At 31.1% G+C, this 21,806-nt stretch overlaps 1 protein-coding gene across 1 annotated transcript in view; it reads left to right on the top strand.

The window, feature by feature from the left end:
- LOC107445007 (protein toll) overlaps nt 1–5,756 on the top strand; it is a 33,335-nt gene extending 27,579 nt beyond the window's left edge. The window contains exon 7 of the mRNA XM_087162696.1: nt 4,833–5,756. Within this exon, the coding sequence (XP_087018822.1) occupies nt 4,833–5,124 (292 nt within the window). The 3' untranslated portion in view covers nt 5,125–5,756. The remainder of the gene's footprint in view (nt 1–4,832) is intronic.
- Nucleotides 5,757–21,806: the final 16,050 nt, after the last annotated feature.

Below are 21,806 nucleotides of genomic sequence, written 5' to 3'. Positions count from 1 at the left end.
CTTTCGAGATTGAAATTTCAAAGATAAAATGTAAAAATTACAAGAATGCGTAAGCTGGTTTCAACTAACAAAAAAAAAGGGACAAAATCGTTGGCAAAAGAAGTTATCTCATGAAAAGAGTGTCAGAGTTGAAAAATTATTGTAAAAACTGTAACAATTGTTACTCTTGTTTAATTAAGGGTATTATAAACCTAATTATCTTTTAATCATGTTTTTTAAAGAACTAACGAAAGGAGTGTGTAAATAACATCAACTCTTTTTACTGCAAACTAAGTTTACTTAATATCATTTGCAAATATTAAGAAGTACAAATTCTTGACTTGCTCCATAAAATAAAGTTTTATTTTAATCGTAGTTGAAGAAGTACGGATATAGTTAAGGGAGGTATGCGACATTCGGAAAAAAAAAAGTCGTGTGATAGAGATAGTTTTAAACAGAACGAATTAGTTCTTTTAATTGAAATGCTGACAATATCATTACAGCATTTTGGTTAACAAGTGCCATGAAAAAAGGTTCTGAACTTAAGATATGGATTTTAATATATTTTCCTATTTACATACCTCCTTGATCTCCGCACCGTTTTAATATTCTGTGAAGCATAAAATGAAATAATGTTGAATAAAAAAATAGATTTCAAATGAAATATTTTATTTTCCTTAATACAGGGTATCTGTTACATTTTAGATTTTCAAATTCATAACTTTTCATGTCTAATTCCAAGAATTTTCATGATTTAACGAAGTTACTATTTTCTCCGATAAAAACAGAATAATAAATTCAAAAAGCATTATAATCACATTATATAAAATAGGTATAACCAAAACACTGCAGTAAGAACGCACTTTAATACAAAACCCCTCTATTTAAGCCTTTAGCTCAATTTCCGCTTTTGGTTTCATATTTTGTAATGTGGCAATCTTTTTCGAAAATATTTTAAATAATTCTTTAAAAATTTCACGTTCATGTAATAAGTTCATTTGAATTCGCAGCTCGCTTTATAGATTTCGTTTCATGTTTTATTCTGTTTCTTCTTTATACTTAATTTTCTGATTTCGCTTGATATTTTTACTTATTGTGTTCCATTATGTTTGTAATTTTTTTGTAAAATTTTTTTGAGTGCTTCTCAAACTATTGCATTGATATATTTTACTTTGGCTATATTGATACAATAATAGAAAGTACTATTTTTTTGCTGATATAATCGTGTAAGCTGATGAAAAGATTATATCTTTTATTTTCCGGATATTTTTAGAATTTTTTTTCCGGTTTCTTGCTGTTTTATTTTTTATTATTATTTTTCTTCCCCCCTTTTTTATTGTTCCGTAATTTTTCCCAAGTTTTTTCTACATTTTGAACTTATTTACTTATTTTATGAGTTCTATTTACTTGCAGCTTATGCTCAATAAATAAAACTTATTATTTTTCGTAATTTTCTTCGTGTTTTTCTTGTTTTTATTTATTATGATATATATATATATATATATATATATATATATATATATATATATATATATATATATATATATATATATATATATATATATATATATATATATATATATATATATATATATATATATATATATATATATATGTATATGTATATATATATGTATATATATATATATATATATATATATATATATATATATATATATATATATATATATATATATATATATATATATATATCAAAATGCTTTTAAAATGCCTTATAACATTTATTAAGTTTTACAATTTTATCGAAAATAAATACCGTGATTTCTATAAAATTTTGCGATTATGCATCAGAATAGCTATCTTTTTTCAGGTCCACCTTTGCTTGATCACTTTTTTTTCCTTTCCTAAGAAACTCGAAGTGCGGGGCAAAAGCATTTAACCCTACAACTCTTCATAAATTTATGATAACTTATGAAAATTTGGTTTTAATTCAAAACTGTCATACAAATTACATTAAAACAGCTTTACAAAAATAAATAATGTCAGATAAAAATTCAAAGATTCTATAATCTTGGAGAATCAAAAATAATTTATTAATTTATTTAAATTTCCTTTTTAAAGGAGATTTAAAAAAAAAAAAAAAAGCCCAGAAAGCAACGTGAAAAATTCTTTTGGTTGCTTAGCAACGAGAAGCACTATCTTTTCCCATCCTGTCATTCATTCAGTTTCTTTATGGTTGTTATAAATTATTTCCCCTTCTATGGCGAGGTAATTTGGCATATTTTTAAACCATCGCCAGATATATAAATCCCTATTGCGACCTAATTTACAACCCATTTTTTTCGAAATTTTGTCTACCCCCCCTATTTTAAGGGTCAGAATTCCAAATATGTAAAAAAAAATACATGTTTATTCAGAGAAAGTACGTTTTTGTGTCTGATTTCGTAACTTAATTAATAGTTAGCACTAATTAATTAGCATATTTGAGGTCACCCCCGGGAACCATTAAGATTGACACTTAGATCGTGAAAATCCGATCATTAGAACAAAAGTTATTCAGGGTGATATCTTTTTTTTTTTGCGGACTGTACATCGGGAAATATTAGGTTAATGAGACCATGTTGTGAATCAATGATTGTGCAGAAATTGTCCGGCAATCTTATGCATCCAGTCTCATCCTTAGTAACTTTTCCATCACCGATATCTAACAATTGTTCTGAGAATGTTTCAGCAGATGGATCTTGAGGCATTTAGACACGCATATTTACCTTCAGTTGAATTTTTTCAACATTACGCAACAGTGGAGATGATTTCAAGCAAGCATTGATCTCATCTGCGTACGTTGAACGCGGAATGACGGGAAGTGTTTGGCTGAAAACACCTGAAAGGAGTAACAGAGAGCAGCCAAATAATTTGTCATTGTTTTTTATATCTTTCCATGTCCTGCTCAACGCCTCAAGCGAATGTTTGTGAGTCATAGTGCATTCATCCCAGATGATAATTTTACAGTGTTTCAACACTATGGCCATAGACGATTGGTTTTTTATGTTGCACACTGCATCTGGGTTGTTTTGAATATTCAGTGACAATTTAAATACTGAATGAGCTGTTCTGCCTCCATCCAATAAAGTTGCCGCAATGCCAGATGGTGCAACGGCCAACGCGATGCCATTATTTGATCGTATTTCAGCGAGAGTTAGTGAAATAATAAATGTTTTGCGAGTTCCACCTGGTGCATCCAGAAAAATCCACCTTGACCTGCCGAAACTGCAAGCATAATGCGTTCATAAATGTTCCTTTGTTCCTTATTCATTAGTGGAACATTGCGAGTAACAATCGCTGCCTTTTCTACCGTATTGTATTGAAGTTCACGACTCATGTCAGTGTTTAATAACTCAGAGGCACTTCGGTTTGGCTGAGGCATAACGAAATGAATGAGTGGCAACTTGGCAATAATGATGCAAAGATCCTCAATAGCAATCAGTGCTTCATTGTACATAGCATCGCTGAATGCTATCGTTAGATCGTTGCAACGTGTGCGATGTTCATACCGCATATCATCCGTCATCGAATCTTAGTGATTGTCCCATAACGTTTCTGTACGGACCGGGAAACATGTAGTTAATACTATAGCAAATAGAAGGCGAATTTGCTTTGCAGTACAGTTCAATGCTGCTTCAGCAAGCATACATTCCCATTGATTGTCGTCTTCCAGCAAGCCGATTGCAAGGCATGCATCTTATTACGTTGGATGCTCATGTCCATCGAATTTACGTATATCTTGAAATGACAATGAGTCGGTGACATTAACCAATAAAAGCACTCAGTCTGCCTTGGATTGACTGTAAATACTATCCCCAAGGCATTTGATTTGAATAAACCGTGACAGGCATCAATCGATGTGCCTTGCTTGCGGGGTGTCCATTTTTTTTGTTTGAGCCCATGTGAAATAGTGTGGTACTTCTGAGTAGAGTAATGTCCGTGCAAAGGCACCAAAAGCATCCGCACGATTACACAATTCAAAAAAATTCTATGAGTGTAGTTTTTGGTGGATTTAGAGCTCGGTCAATCGCTGTCTCGTTCGTGAAATATACGCTCTGACCATTTTCAAGATGGACGGCTAAATGACTAACGGTTGGATCCCGTTCATGAATTGGGAATCCAAAGATACGCCAAATAGCTTCATTGGGGCTGATGTACTGTCCAATTTGGCACAGCGTTATTCCGTCATGGTTATTCATTGGAAGAGCAGTCACTTTGGTATTTTCAACTCGAAATACTGCCATACTTGCAAATATGCTTGATGCTCTTCTTTTAAGGGCGAGCATAAGTATTAGAGTTTAATATGACTTGTTGCAACGTACTTGAATAATGTTTTTTAATTGTTATGTTTCTATGTCTAGCATGTATCCGAATACGATTAAATAAAGATATATTTAAAATATACTTTAAATTTGTCCCAAAAATGAAAAAAATTAGTTATAAACCTACTCTCAGACCTACTGAATATACACATAAAATTTCATCAAAATTGGTCAAGCCGTTTCGGAGGAGTTTAAACACTAAAACTGTGACGATATATATATATATATATATATATATATATATATATATATATATATATATATATATATATATCTTATTTTATATATATATATATATATGCTGACATTCACCGGTGAAAGTGAGAAATAAGGGTATTACTCAATTAAAAAGTAAATTAAACAATAAATAGATGACGATTGACAGATTCGGTAGCCTATCCCCGAGAAAATTAATTAATATCCACTTTTTTTAAAAAAACACACAACTTTGTTGTTTCATGTCATATTGAAATATGCAGAAAAAAATGGTCTGAATTAAATCTGATGTCTGATTCTATTCTTGGATAGGCGCTATCTGAGAAACGAGTTCTGCATGGAGATACTTAGAGTGGCATTTGCGAATTCACTGGAGGAGAAATCGCATCGGATCATCCTTGTGAAATTTGGACCCTTTCCTCCCATGAAAGAGATGGATCAGAGTCTGAAGATAGTGATGGAATCTTCAAGGTGTCTCAAGTTCAGAGAGAAGTTATTCTGGGAAATGTTGCGATACGAAATGCCTGAAAAAAGACCGAATATTGATGATTATGAACTGCTAGATGACCAACCTAACGATGTGCCTTTGATACAAGAATTCTAGATGTGTCGGGAAGTTCTAGTTTTATAAATCTAACCTTTTTTGGACCTATATTTTTATTTTTTATAACTGAAAATTGCAGTTGGTAAGAAACATTGTAATTAATGTACAGTCAGAAAAAATTAAACACTATGGAATACGTTTTAAATTTTTTCAATTTTGATTGTAACTCAAAGAAGCTCACATGAGATAGATGCTATTTAATTCATGGAAGCTATAGACGCAATCATATTAACTATTCAGAATGTTTTGGCCTATTTTCTCCTTTTTGCTGAAAATTATCACTCAAAATAATGTATCTATGAGTCAACATTTCTCATGTGTAACAAAAACAACAGTTTTTTTACTGTTATGCACGAAAACATTGTAACATATGCTCAGAAAAATAAACACCATGAAATGCACTGTAATTTTTTTACATACAGGGGGGAGACATAAGGGATCAGGAGAAAATTTCTTTCCCCTACGTATAATTTGAGGAGCCTCACAAATTGCGATGGCATGTCTTCGGTTCATCCTCAGGGATGTTTCCCAAACCGACGACAATAGCTCATTGTGCAGCTCAAGTGCAACGTGAATTAAATATCTACCTTCCTATGTTAGGGTATCACAAGCAAAATAAACGTCAAGAATTTCACGAATTATGGTGATGAGGCAATACCTCCTGAATCAGAAAACCTTCACACGGTTTTTTATAAGTTATCTGCTCAAATTATTTAAAAAGTGAACCAGTTGTGCGCATGAACCCAAATTCTATTTCGAAACTAATTGAGAGCAATGCGTTATATATATTTGAGAATTGAATCTGTAGTGGTTGACAAGGAAATGAAACGAACCAATCATATTCATAAATTGAATAAATTTTTTAGACATATATTTGCTACCACTTTCTTAGTATTACTAGATTTTCTATTAAAGAACTCTTTCGTAAACTGGTTTACTTTGATAGTGGTTTGATCGGACTACCTATAAGAAACCGTGTGGAGGCTTTCAGTTGTAGAATGCGTTGGATGAAGACACCGAATTCGTATTTTAAAAGGTATATGAAACTGCGATCCTGTTATAATAATATTTTCTCTTTTAAAGCATGTTTATATAAACTAAAATTATAGAAAGGGAACTAATAAAATAAATTTAAAGATATCAACTAAGCAATTGGAAAATTGTCGTAAATTCTGAATAACACGTTTTAAATAGTTACAGAAAAAAAATTATACTTATTTTAGTTTATTTAATTGTGTTGTGATATGCTTTTCAGTATTGAGCATGATTTTTATTTTGTTGATTAATACGATTTGCTAGTTATTTACTTTCTCGTTATTTTTCATCCCTTACGAAGAACTAGCATTTAACTAGTTAATAACAAAAAAAAACCATTTAATAAATTAGTTTATGAATAAAGTGCAGTAAAATATGAACCTCGAGAGAAAATTATGAAGTTTGTATGTACAATTTAAGAATAATAATAATCCGTAACAAAAAAAAAAGAATCATGGAAACTTTTGTTTTACAAGAAGAGGGTGGAAAATTATGTATTTCTGCTTTAAAATGAAAAAAATCTGGAGTATTGCGGTTATTAATTATAAATTTAAGTCATATACTTGTTTACAGTCGTAATTATGTTTTTAAAGTAATACTATAATTAAAATAATTAAATAAGTAATAATATAATTAAAATAGCCAAAATAATGCAGAGTTTAAGTTCTTAGTAAAAAAGGCTTTTGTATGGAATAAATGTTGTCTCATTTCATCTCCGCTAGTTTTTTTTAATTCAAGAGAGTTTTCTTTAAATGCAGAGAAAATGACTTTGACTTCTTAATTCTAAGAGTTTTATTAGTAATATTCCATCCTCAATTTCTTTTTCAAATAAAAAGAATGAAACCTCTCTAAAACCTCTATCTAGATTTGCGGCACTCTTCGACAGGGATTTGCAAACTATGTCCTGTGCAACAAAATCACAGTAACTGGCATTACATTGTTAAATATCTGGCATAAAATAACGTATTTTTATTATATTTTAAAATTTAAAGCGTCAGTAAATCTTGCAAAATAATAATCAGGACAATCGCAATAATTGGGGATCACAATGAAATGCACGGTTTGAATTGTAATTAGTTATAAAATTTGTCCTGAAATTAATCACGAAAAACAGAATAATTTTTTACTGATTTACTCTTATATCCAGTGCTAGAGGCTTGTTGGCTTGTTTCAAAAGCACAAATTATCACTCATTTCAAAACTACTGTACGTTTGTATGTGATGAGCTAGTTAAAAGGATAAACGCCTTAGAATACCCATAATGCCTTAAATCAAAAGACTTTAAAATAGGACTACGAAATCGAAAATGAGAAAAATTTTGAAGAAGTTGGAAAAATTTGTTGTAAATTTTTCGTTGTTGTATTTTATTTATTTCGTAATACAGCAGATCGATGGTCTATTGGCAACGGTATGAGAAACATCCCTGAGGATAATCCGAGCACATGACATCACAGTTTTGATCCTCTGCAGAGGGAAGGGAGGGCATCCCCGCTTCGGTAGCTCGACAACCTATGTGGGAAATGGAGCATTTTACGGTAGAACAGTTTAACGAGGATCAGGCAGGATTACATAGTTGACTTTTTCATCTTTGTTGAAGTGGAAAATAAATTAATGTTTTTTTTTAGTGTAACTTTTTATATTTAAGTAAAACTATTTATATCCATTTGTTAGAAAAAATATCTTGCAATTCGAGAGGGGTTGAATCCAAAGATTCCTAGGTGCTTTTATGCCAAAAAATGCTTTTATACCAAAAAAGAACCATGACTTCGTTACCTATTCACTGTTAAATATTTTTATACTTTTTATTATTTTATGCTGATTTGAACCAAAGATATCTGGATTTTATTTGTTCATAAACGAATGTATCATGTGAATTTTCTATACACTGCCTGAAAACAGGAACTACTTGGAAAATGAGTTATACATGGAGATATTTAGAGTGGCATTTGCGAATTCAATGGAGGAGAAATTGCATCGGATCATCCTCGTGACGCGTGGACCCTACCCACCCCTGAAAGAGATGGATCAGAGTCTAAAGAGAGTGATGGAATCGTCAAGGTGTCACAAATTCGGAGATAAGTTGTTCTGGCATATGCTGCGATACGAATTGCCTGAAAAATCTCCTGATACTGGTATTGATTACGAACTGCATGGCGATAGCTCTGATGATGTTCCTTTAATACAAGAGTTCTGAGTGCTTATTATATCTAGAAATAAAGTGTGTAAATATATTTTGATTTCCTATAAAAAATAAATGTTCAAGAATCTGTATAAACTTTTGCTTATTTAAATTTTAAGCAAACATGGTAACATGCAGTCGGTAAAAATAAAGCAACATTTAATACATTCTGAGTTTTTGTATGTGACTTTCCCGACTCAGTTATGAATATAAATATAGTTATAGTTTTAATTTATTCATTGACCTTATTCATAATGATTATTTATTTCATTCTACTTAAAAAATACGGTATTCATCTAATATTCTCATTGACATGTGAAAAAGGCATAAAAATAATATAAATAAATTTTCAGTTTGATATAATGCAGGGTGTTTATAAAGTCCCGAACCCATTTTGATGTTTAATAATTCATAAAATAATAAAGATCGATTAAAATTAATAACATAAATGGTTAGATAGACTCAAAAAGTTACATGACCCTTGTCAATGAACTTCCACGTGTGCCCCCTTCGTCGCACGGAGAATATCAAGTCGATAGTCAATTTCACGCCAGGTAGCGGCAAAGCATGTCGGCATCCACAGAGGCTATTGCGGTTGTTTCCAGTTTCTAGAAAATTCTTTTTCCACAAGATCCGCTTTTGGATGGAGGATCTTTTCGGTAAATTCTTCAGCAATTTCTCTGTGCTTGCACTATCGATTTCGTTTCTATGAACCACCATAAAATCTGTGCTTTCTCTTGCCGCGTATGCATTCTCTTTAATATCCGCTCGAATAAAACATCACATGGAAAAGTATTACATGGAACAAACACATCAAAAGTAAACATAACATTGCAATAAATGCCAAAAACAAAAGAGAGAAAAATGCGATTAATAAGCAGACAATATTTAGAAAAGTATAGTTATTTAGACTGGAAAATGAAATTATCTGAAACTAACCACACGCGCGGACGATATTTACAAAAGTAAAGATATTCAAACCTGAAAAGGAAAATATATGAGTTATTCCACCAATAAATACCATAAGTTTGTTTATATCTTCATTATTTTATGAGTTATTAAACATCAAAATTGGTCCGGGAATTTATAAACACCCTGTATAATATAAGTTGATCAAAAGATCGCAGAAGCACGTCCAGAAACCAATATGTGTTTGTTTAACTATAAGTTGTTTTGCTAATTGCAGTTCTGATGATTTTCCTCTAAAACAAGAGTTCTGAATAGATATGGAAAAAAAAATTCTAGAAATAAGAAATATGTATGAATAAATATTCGTTTCTGAAGTTTTATTATAATTTTCTACAACCAAAATAAAAGTCTAAGAATTTGTAAAACTATATTTTTCTCATTTAACTTCAAGAAAGAATGGGAACATACTGTCAGAAAAAATTAAGCTACTTTTTAATACAATTCGAGCGACTTTCCCGACAGAGTTATGAATTATTAATGTATTTATAGTTTAAATTTATATTCATTAATTTTATTCGTGATACTTATTTTATTTATTTCAGTTTATCAAAAAATGGCACGGATCTAATATTAAAATTAGTATATGTGCCAAACATAAAAATAAGAAAATTTTTTTTTCAGCATAATATATTTTATGTCATCTTGCTCAAAAGACTGTAGAAAAACGCCCGAAAATACAAATGTAGCTTTTAGACATAATAACTTAATATTAAATGTAGATAATTCCGCTTAAAAAATCTTCCAAAAAGGTGTGTTTATTCATATGCTTGACCAAAAAGTCCCCTTATCTTAGGGCTTGGGTACAAAAATGGACAACGCTATTGAATAGTTGCACGGACAAAGTGAAAATTGCATTGAACGAACAAAGGAGTTGAAGAGCTGATCATCCGTTTTTTAGATCAACAGTTAAACAGCGATAATGAATAAATGAGAATAAGAATAATTCAAAACATGACTTTAATTTTAAAGTATAGCTATTGGGATTATTTTCAATAAAAAATAGATATTTATGTTGTTAATTAAATAGGATGACCATGAATGTCTCGTCTCTCATTGATAAACTTCATGATTTAAATAGTTAAGTGACCAGTCTTGCTCTTTTTGAAAAATAGTTCATAACAGGCCTTTGTGTTTTACTCGGTTTCTTTTTCCACAATAGAACTTTCACAGTTTCATACTTCCCTTTCTTGAAAAGAAAAAAGTTTGGCAAAAATAATTCATACTCACATTGTAATACGTAAAAAATGAAGTTTTTACGGTATTACAGCTTAATAAATGCACGTGACCATTAATTTTATATTTACTAATTGACACTGCCCTCCTCTTCTACTCACTTGGCTCACCAACCTCCATGATTTCTGTAATTATTTTTTGTTTCTAGAATATGAATGGTTGACTGAACGTAAACAATAAAAAGCTTCACAAAACAGGAAGAAATTTTGAAAACTTCCCTCCGCTTATGTTATGCTTACGAGGCGATGTAGGAACAGGCTTTTAATATTCTAGGAAGTTTTATAATTGTGATTTTTATTGGGAAATTTTAACATACATAAAGCTTTTCTGTAAATTATATACACTGAAGAGCCAAAAAACTGGTATAACTGCCTAACATCGTGTAGGGCCCCCGGGAGCACGCTGAAGTGCCACAACACGACGTGGCATGGATTCGATCAATGTGTGAAGTAGTGCTGGAGATAATTGACACCATGAATCCTGCAGGGCTGTCCATAAACCAGTGGGCGTAAGAGGGGGTGGGGATATCTTCTGAACATCACATTGCAAGGCATCCCAAACATGTTCAACAATGTTTATGTCTGGAGATTTTGGTGGATTTCCGATACTCACGGTATACTCGTGAAATGGTCGTACGTGAAAATCCAAATTTCATTGCTATCTCGGAGATGCTATGCCCCATCTCCCGTGCGCCGACTATAACACCACGTTCAAAGTCACTTAAATCTGTATAACTCTTTAATTAATTTATAATATCAAGGGAGAATTTAATTAGATTTGATCACAATACATATGATCAGAGGCTTCTTAAATTTTCAATATTTTGCTGTCAGAAAGAAAAATGATTACTTTTCTAATAGCAGCTTCCTTTAGTTTAATTTCTAAGAATGAGTAATATTTATTTTAAAAAAAGTTATTGTCCTTAAAAAAAAAATTAATAGCATTATGTCTCTAATTATATCATGTTTGAAAAACTTTAAAATCTGACTTTGTTTCATTAAATCAGTTAAGTTGTCACTACTTCTCTTCATCTGATACTCGTATAATAGTGAATAACATAAATATTTTATAATTACTTAATGTTTCGAATTTACCCATAAATGCAAGATTATTAAAATTAGAATAGTTTTTCTGCAAATCTTTGATAACATGTAATACAATTCTTGACTATATAATTCCTTTGATAATCCTTTTATTTTGCATCGATAGAAAATACGTCTTAAAGTGCGCCGATACGAAAATTGTCACTGGAACTGTTTCTCCAAGGTATGCCTCTGGAGGGGGGGGGGGTTGTAAAATCTTGACGGTCTTTTAAATTCAAATTGGTGGTGGTATCACTTTTCTTTTGGTAGCGGCACACGTTTTTTTCTCTTAAAAAGTAATGTTTAAACAACCAATACTTTTGGCAACTATATATGTATTTTTCTAAATAATTTATTCGATGTTACTAAACCAAACATTTTGGGCACAAAATTTACATTTTTAGGCATTAAAGATTTAAAATATGAAAGCTATACTTCATTTAATTAAAATATAATACGCATTTAAAAAAATTCTAGAGTTTTATTATTTCTTTGATCTTGAATAAAAATATTTTCGTTATTTTTTCGAATTTTGCCATTTAAACTCTTAATTTATGACATGAATAAATTTGAAAATAAAACCTTAGTGCTTAATTTTTGATTATGCGAGATTTCGCAACGGAATATTTATATCCCAAATTAAGAAATCTTCATTATTTGAAATTCTAAAATTATTCTCTTTTAAATTGAAAAAAAAAAAACTAAATATAATTTGTAATTTAATGGCTTTCAAGAAGTTACATGTGTATATGAGCAAATTTTTTTAAAATTTTTTTTACTTATTTCCTTAAACAAATGTTACAATATTTATCGAATTTGATCTACAAATGTGTTTATTACTACAAATTGAATAGTGGAAACAAAATTTCTAACTTTTTAATAGTATTAAAATTAATAATTTTATTTGCAAACATGGAATTTTGTATTCTGAATACTTTCATTGTTCACTATTCCACGGAAGTTACATTTTCATTCATTTTAACAGTTTTATGCATTTAAATGAAAATTGAGTATGTTTTAAATTAAAACTATATTTTTTCTTACATTTGTTTGATTTAAGTTTATTTTGAATTTTCAATTTTCTTGAAATGTACTTAAAAATCGTAATTGTCTTGTACCTGTACTCTTACGCGTACTCGTTACTTGTACTTTTTTACTCGTTACTTTTCAAAATCAAAACTTTTAACAATTTACTCGTTACTTTTGCCTAAAGTAATGATACTTTTACTCGTTACTTTTTAAAAGTAAACGTTCCCATGTATGATCTGGAGTAGAGAATATGCAATGTGGTCATCGACACAATGGAATTGTATAATGTTTACTGATCAATTCCTGTTTATCTTGCAGTCGGATTTATGGCGGACTTTTATAAAGAGAACGCCAGGTACCTGTTACCTAACGAAACCGTTATAGTGGTTCAGGATTGCTCGTTTCTGGTGGAATTATACAGGGTGGAATTATACAGATCTGCATGTTCAAGTCGGAACAGTAAAAGACAAAATTTATCGGGACATTATTCTAAAACAACAAGCACGTTTGTTTAGGAGTGCTATAGGAGCAGAATTTGTGTTTTCGGAGGACAACACCCGTCCTCACCGAGCAAATATCATGAACAAATGCCTTCAATCCGAGGATATCAACCGAAGGGAATAGTCAGCATTCTCACCAAACTTGAACACGATAGAGCCTGTGTGGGACATTCTTGGCTGACGAGTTGTAGACTGTCAGCCACCTTTCAAAACTAGCTCAATTATTTATTACTCAGAATACCTAGGTGTTGTCCAGAGTGTGTTTCATTGCATGGGAGACGTAAAAGGAATTAACCATCATACTCACCATGTAATTTTAAGTATTGTCAAATAAGTCACTTCTGTTTTTTTCTGAATCTTTAATTTGCCAGAGCTGCTATTATCCTTCGTTTATGGATAAGAGTAAATAGAACCAAGATGTCTTGATCTCTTTTTATCTATAAAGGACTAATCTATGTGATGTATATGCCCAATGGAAATGCGGGAAACAGTAGTACCACAATATAAGTCTTTTCAATAAATACCGTTTTGTCAAAGAAGTACAATTCTTATAATCACAAAGTAAGTGTATATTTTTTCAAATTTCGCTTAATACTGCAGAAGAATATTATGTAGAATATCTACACATAACTTTATTGCTTCATTTCAAACTAAAAAATGTAGGAAATTTTTTTTTGAAAAATAGACTACATTAAATCTGATGTCTGATTCTATTCTTGGATAGGCGCTATCTGCGAAACGAGTTCTGCATGGAGATATTAGAGTGGCATTTGCGAATTCACTGGAGGAGAAATTGCATCGGATCATCCTTGTGAAATTTGGACCCCCTCCTCCCATGAAAGAGATGGATCAGAGTCTGAAGATAGTAATGGAATCTTCAGGGTGTCTCAAGTTCAGACAGAAGTTATTCTGGGAAATGTTGCGATACGGAATATCTGAAAAAGATCCTGATACTAAGAATGATTACGAACTGATAGACGTCAAATCTGATGATTTATCTTCGGTACAAGAATTGTAAATATGTAGAAAGTATTTTTCTTCTTCAGAAAACAGTGAAGTTTTATAAATCTATCTTTGATGGCTTTTTATTTTTATTTTTTACTAACAAATAAATGTCCAAGCAGCAGTAAAAATTGCATTTTTGTTACTAATATTCAGAAAAATACAATCTGGAAATATACGCAAAGTACCGTTAAGAATTGTTTTAGTTTTGATTATAATTCGTGGATCTCCCTTGAGATGTTAAATATTTTTCATGGCAGTTATTTCCCACACAATCTAATAAACTTTATTAAAAAATATTTCAGTCAATTTTCTAAATTTTGTCGAAAATGATTACTCAAAATACTATATCTTTGAGTCAAATTTATTTATCATTTCTTTCTTGCAAATACCGTTTTTTTAATTATCAATGAAGTTTGGTAATTGTAATAATTTTCAGCTCACCTGGCTAGAGATTTCCAACGTGCTTGCGCAATGTATACTTCCGGCTCAAACAGCTGAAAAATATAAGTTGTTTGTTTACTTTCGATGAAGACACCCACACTTTCTATGCGTTGAATGAACATAAACTGCGCAAAAGGGGTGGATAGTGAAAGATGTTACAATTTTTGACCTCTGGCACACCTAACGCATCTGGACAAAACTTCAAAAAAATGGAGTACAAGGGAGTTTCAGAATACTTGTAGCAACCTTACTTACAGCTAATTTTGGCAGCTAGAATAATAAACTACGCCTTATGTTCGCCAAATTGAAACCACTGCTTTCATACAATAACTCTCAATATTTTGAGTGAATAAATTATGCAAAATATTTTGTACTTATTAAATTTAAAAAACAAAACAAATTTGACGAATAAAATATGATATATTTGATAAATAAATAAATATGAAAGGAAATAATGTGATGTTTGTACAATCAGTTACACTTATCTGTTCCTGATAAGTTACACACCCCTCTTGAATTAAACATAAATAAGCTTAAAAAAAGTCAAATAAGTAAATAAAGTATTCCTCTACGTTTATATTGTTACCGAAAGGCTAAAAATCATGTTATCGCTATAAACAGACCTTATCGAAACTTTTAAAACGTTACTTTGACGTGAGTAAATATAAAATGACATCTCGTAACTATGAGATGACAATTTCGCTAGTTTTAGTGAAACCATTAGAAAACAAACCAGCCGGTAGGCAGAGAAATATTTTTATTGCCTCAGTATATTTTTGAACTTAACCCATGCGTCCTTAACAATGGACCATTCTTTCTCTTTTAAAAAAAATTAACATAGCCATTTAATTTCGTAGCATTTATTTTGCAAATACAAAATTGTCCTGTCTACCATAATGTATTATAATCATAAATATTCATATTAGGATCTAAAGTAGAGGCTCCATCTACTACGGGGTCTTAGTAGTATCAGAAAATAATTTCCCTAATGGTGGAAAGGGTAATGTATGAATAATATCTATCTTATTATATAAAACGATAATACGTACGTATGTATGTATCAATAAAACCGATGATATTTCTTTTCTCGCGCTGGCAACAGTTTTCATTTTTAATTGATAGGCTTCGGCGCGCAAGAGCACGTAGTGAGCATCATATGTCTATCTATCTCCGATTGTCACCGAGAAAAAAACGGTTGGTTGGTTATGAGTACTGAAATAGTTCCTTTTCATTGGCAGAAATGAGAAGTGTTATGCTATTGCTATTTTATTTTGAATTGAGCGCTTTACTATTCCACGTTTTGTTATATTATCTTTACATCCGGCGTTCAGTGGCAGACTACTATTTCATATTGTTTTACAACACATGGCTTTAGTCCTTTTGTGGGAAAGATTTTAAAACAAGACATACAACAGTTACTTTTCTCAACAACTGAAATGTACAGGTTTAGAATTTTCTACAGTGAAAAGTTTTCGGAACTTCAGTGTTCAAAAAAGTATACAAAAGCTAGACGTTAAGAACGTATCCAATGAGCGAGTAAAGCGAGCATCGGATTGCGAAGCAATCCGAAATGAACTGCGAAAGCAGTTCCGGGGGTTGGCGAGCGCCAGCGAGCAGGGAGCGAAGCCACCTAGTATTATATAAAACGCTAATACGTACGTATGTATCAATAAAACCGATGATATTTCTTTTCTCGCGTTGGCAACAGTTTTCATTTTTAGTTGATAGGCTTCGGCGCGCAAGAGCACGTAGTGAGCATCATATGGCTAATCTATATTATATAAAACGCTAATACGTTTAAATTGATAGGCTTCGGCGCGCAAGAGCACGTAGTGAGCATCATATGTCTAATCGGGTGAATTCTCACCGAATTATCAAAAAAATTCTCACAAAATTATCTTCATCGAAGCCGATGCTTTACATCCGGCGTTCAGTACTATTTCACATGGTTTTAGCCCTCTGGTGGGAAAGACTTTAAAACAAAACTTACAGCAGTTACTTTTCTCAACAACTGAAATTTAGAATAGTGTGATTAAGAAAAATATGTGAACTGTTTGTAATTTCAAATTAATATTGAAATGCACAGGTTTAGAATTTTCTACAGTGAAAAGTTTTCGGAACATCAGTGTTCAAAAAAGTATACGAAAGCTAGACGTTAAGAGCGTATCCAATGAGCGAGCAGGGGGCGAAGCCTCCTAGTTTTAATATATTACAATTACAAGTATTTTGCACGCCACTAAACCCAAGAAATTTAAACAAATACATGTAACGTCGCATTGACAGACCTGTCAACTTTGTACGCTTTTTGAGAGAATATATTCTTGTGGCATCGAAGCTTATGTTTTAATGTATAATTCTATGTTTCGGAAACTTGCTTTTATTTTAATATTACTAAGCTATTTTTCGCAACATTGCATAACTATTCAAAAAGTTCGTATAAAACACCGCATTCTTCTAGAATCTTGTAAGGGTAATGTATGGATCTAGAATCTAGATCCATCGTGGTGAGGCTTTTAAGATGTTGGCAAAACTTTTAAAAGCTTTAGTATATAATTATTTACCTATGTGTAAATTATTTTGCAAAAAGCGTAGTACTCCGCAGCCCTGCACAGACGAATGCTTAAGTTCTTATATATTTTTTTTAAAGAAAATTCTATTTGTTTCAAAGTATTTTGCTTTGATTCACTACCACTGAAAAAAAATTATTGGCAACAGCCTGAAATAATTGTAGCCTCTGCTGTTGTCAACGCTCAAAGCGTTTTGATAACCAAATTTATATTTGAAATAGATAAATATCCATTTAATTCCAGCATATATATAACTTTCAAATTGAACTATCGTGGAATAAAATATTGGTCATAGAAATTTCATGCTGTTAATAAGATTTTTTTTCCTATTTAAGCCTTTTAAGTGTTTATCATTGGTAAAAGTCAAAAATTAATTACGGAAAAAAAACACTGAAAAAAAATGCGCTGGAAAGAGTATCTCGTTAAATTCTTTTATAAATTTAACGTTCCATTCGATTGGGGTCGTTAAACCTGAATTAAATGTAATTAAATAATTATTCTGGCGTATTTATATTTTTTAAAAGAATAACTATGGCACAAAGTTAATTTTTTTTTTCTGTTTAAGTCCTTTAAGTGTTTATCAGTAATGAATTAATCATCAAAGATGAATTCCGGAAAAAAGGAACATTTCCATGCATTTTTTTTACTTTATAAATTAAATTTTTTTTTTACTTTGGGATATATTTTTTTTCATAAAGTAATCTCAAAAATGTTTTTATGTGTAAAAAAATACATCTTTTTTTACTTGAGGAACTTTTATTTATTCATAAATGTTTAATTGTAAATGCAATTATATGAACTGTATATAATATCATTATAAATAATGTATCAAATAACAATAGTCCCATCGGAGTTTAATCGTTTGATAATTTAATATTATTTACAAAAATAGTAAAGCATAATTTAATTTTTAACTCTTATTTATTTATAAATTTTTAATTGTAAATGCAATTATATGAACTGTATATAGTACCATTATAAATAATGTATCAAATAACAATAGTCCCATCGGAGGTTAATTTTTTGATAAGTTAATAGTATTAACAAAAATAGTAAAGTATAATTTTGTTAATTTGTATAAAGAGGGAAAAATTTCTTTCCGTGAACTTTAAATTAATCCTTATATGTCACTTAACTTTTAAAAAAATACTTAATAATATTTGACTTAATGATAAGAACCGAATCAGTTGTTAAATTCATATAATTACTAACGATGTGTTTTTTTCCGGTACTCCTTATTCAGACAATATTTAAATTCCATAAAATATATCAATTAACTCACGAAAGAAAATTAACGGAGCCTTTCTGTCGTCACTTATATTTTAAAAACGACTGCAAATTGGGATTCTGGACATTGTACATTCCTTTCCTGGTTATAGACCAGGTGAAATAACAATTAAGGTGAGAAAAATTTGTTTAATATAGCTGTCACTTAAAAACTTAACAAATCTTACACATTTGTTTTATTTGTTTCAATATCATGGTGGCCAAATTATTGTATATCAACTTTACCAAAAATAAAATATTAAGTAGTAACAATTGCTACCATTTTAAAATATTCCAGAAAAGCCTCTCTTGCTAAAACAGAAAAAGTTGGAGTCAATGTTTTTATTAGGGTTTATCAAAAGCAACTTTTTTTAACAAAAAAAAAATATTTAAAGAAAAGTCATCTAAATTAGCATCTGCATCACTGCAAGTGAAGATAAACGTTCAAATTCTAATAAAAAATATTACTCGATTTGTTTAAAATTATGATTAGGATGCTTTTTTTCAATTTTGTTTACCTCTCTCCTATCTGATTTTTATAAATTATTTGGCTACTATAAAAGGGCAATTATTATATTTTATAGCTAAATATATTATTTAACAATAAGAGAGAAGTTAATCCTTAACTATGCTTTGCTACTTTAAACACTTGTTATGCATTAAATTATTATAATTGTAATTAGTTGACTAGTCGCAATTGTATACGAAATTTATAAAAAGTGAAATGTAACTAATTTATTGTTCAGTAAAAGTATAAAATATTTAAATAATTAGTATGGTAAAACTTATGCTTAATACGTAATACTTGATACTTAACACGTAATACTTAATGCTTAGTTTTTTAAAAAAAATTTTGATAACTAACAGTCCCACAGTAATCAAAAGAAGCGATTTCCAGTAGATCTTCGAAGTCAAGCATCACTGGTTCTGGTCAATGAGGGAGTGATTGACCTCAATGATGACCTTCCTTCAACTACAGTACGTTGAATGAACACGTCATCGGTCTACCAATACAAGAGAACCATCCGCTTTGCAAAAGATAAAAATGCGATGGCATGTCTTCAGATCATTCTCAGGGATGCGTTTCAAACCGTCGCCAATAGCCCATCGTTCAGCTCTCATGCAACGTAAATAACTCCTAATACTACTGTAAAACTTAAGAAAATAGTAATTAGTGAGAATCATGCCATGTGATTTCACTCTCCAATAATGATCGTTAGCAGGTATAATTTGATTTTATAACGTTCGAAATTGAAACATTAGGTAGAAAAAATGAATATACTTATAAATTGTATCCCTAACCCACTCGTAACTTGATATCAGTTTTCCGTCAGCAAGAAAATGCTATTTAAGATTCTTTTACAGAATAGCTAAATGATTTAATGGTTACAAAAACAACTTTTACATGTTCTTCTTGTAAGTTTTAGTACAATTATCCACATTGCAAACAGTGTTAGGTTTTTTGCTTTAAATTTCTGCTCCACAATTCCAGTTTTCTACAAAAAGCATTAACTTTATCACTCGTATCCAATATATGTGTATTTGCTTCCTGGAGTTGAAGATTCAAGTTATTTAATTTCTCGAATTTGTTGACCAAGTAGCTCAATTTCATCACAAGAAAACCATCGCGAAAATTCCCGGCTTCCGGACTGTTTTCTTTCGCTAGGAAAATGGTAATTTCTTATCTAAATTCAAAAACACGTTGTAAAAATTTCTCACGTGAATCTATCTTGTCTCGCAATAAAATAGTATTGCTGAATGTACTGAACCCATGTCTTTACAAAGTGCAGAAAAGATTCTCGATTTCAGGGCTCTCATTTTTACATAATTTGCTACAGTTACGACCATAGTAAACACAATATTCAGATCAGGACTAATTTCTTTCGAAGCCAAAGCTTCTCTGTGGATCAAACAATGTGTCTAAACGCACTGAAGCGATTTTTGTATTACAAGTGCTTGTATACTTTGGAATCTTCCGGACATTGAACGAGCACCATCGGTGCATATTCCGACGCAATTTTTCCAATCTATGTTTGCCTCGTTCATAAAATCATTTAAAATAGCAAATAATGCGGGCGCTATTGTTTTGAGTTCTATTGGTTTGCAGAAAAGTAGTTCATTCTTCTACTACTGACACATTATCTCAAAATCGAACATGGGCAATTAAATTAGCATCTTTATTACAATCTGTTGCTTCATCGAACTGTATTGAAAACAATTTGTCACGCAACTTCGAGAAAAACTGACACTGTACATCTTCTGCTATATCACCAATTCGACGAACAACAGTATCATTTGAAAGAGGTATGGACTGCAATTGTTTTGAAAAATTTATTACAATCAGGTTACAATTCATTTATATTGCACTGTAGAATTTTGAGAGTCTTCATGTATGATGGAGACTATGGCATACTTATCGAACGAGGCCCTCTGCTAAAGTCCTGTTCCTAAAGCGAGTCCCTGATTATTCCGCGTGACGGACAATGCAGCTTCAAAATCATTAGTCAACTGGTTCATGATGAGGTAATTTGCAACTTCTGTTTGTCCGAAGACTGGAGCACCCGGAGGTAGAAGACTGTCTTAGCTCCTCAGACACCCAAATCGCTTCTTGACATGCAGAACAGACGCTGTGCGCTGGTTTGGATCGGAGTTTTCTTTATCCTAGGTATCTCTCTTAGTCTGACTCCTACCCAACGAAGACCTGTTCGGCATGGGAGACCCTACCATGATGCTGGAGCACGCAAGCCCACCCACCTCGACAAGGTGACTAATTTATCTTAAACATCACAGTTAAAACCACTAAAGTAACATTCATTTTTGAATAGATTGCAAAGAGCGAAAGTATTTGGAAGAAAGAAGGCATGCAGATAAATCTCACGTTAAATTATCAGAATATATCGTAATTCCGAAAGAATAGTGGCTTGTCGTGAAGTAATCCAAAATAAGAAAACAAATCTTACGCTAAATCAAACCTATTACAACAATCATTTGCATTACTTGATAATGAAAATTCTTAATACCATTTTGATTTTTTTTCTTTTTCTGATAAATAGAGTTTTAGAAAAGGAGATAATCTTCAACGTATAAAAATTCTGTCAAAAGGAAACTTTTTGTGATAAACTTGAAGAATGTCAGTTTTAAAACAAATGTTGATTCCAACGATCATTTTTTAGGCTGATCAAAGCGGTTAGTCACTCGACAAATAATTGAGATTAAAATAGTAAATGCATAATAAGTGCTTAATGTGACACAAATCCCCATTAGAAATCAATTTCTCGCTTATTGTTTAACAATAAATTTAGCTAGGATGGGGGTAAATAATACTAATGAAACTGGTACAATTAAAAAGTAATTTTTTTCTGCATTTAAAGAAAAT

The sequence above is a fragment of the Parasteatoda tepidariorum genome, chromosome 5, assembly GCF_982258835.1.
Source record: "Parasteatoda tepidariorum strain Cologne lab strain chromosome 5, Ptep-v5.0, whole genome shotgun sequence".
Lineage (NCBI taxonomy): Eukaryota > Metazoa > Arthropoda > Arachnida > Araneae > Theridiidae > Parasteatoda > Parasteatoda tepidariorum.
The sequence above is the reverse complement of the archived record's forward strand: the minus strand, read 5'-3'. Positions and strand labels throughout refer to the sequence as shown.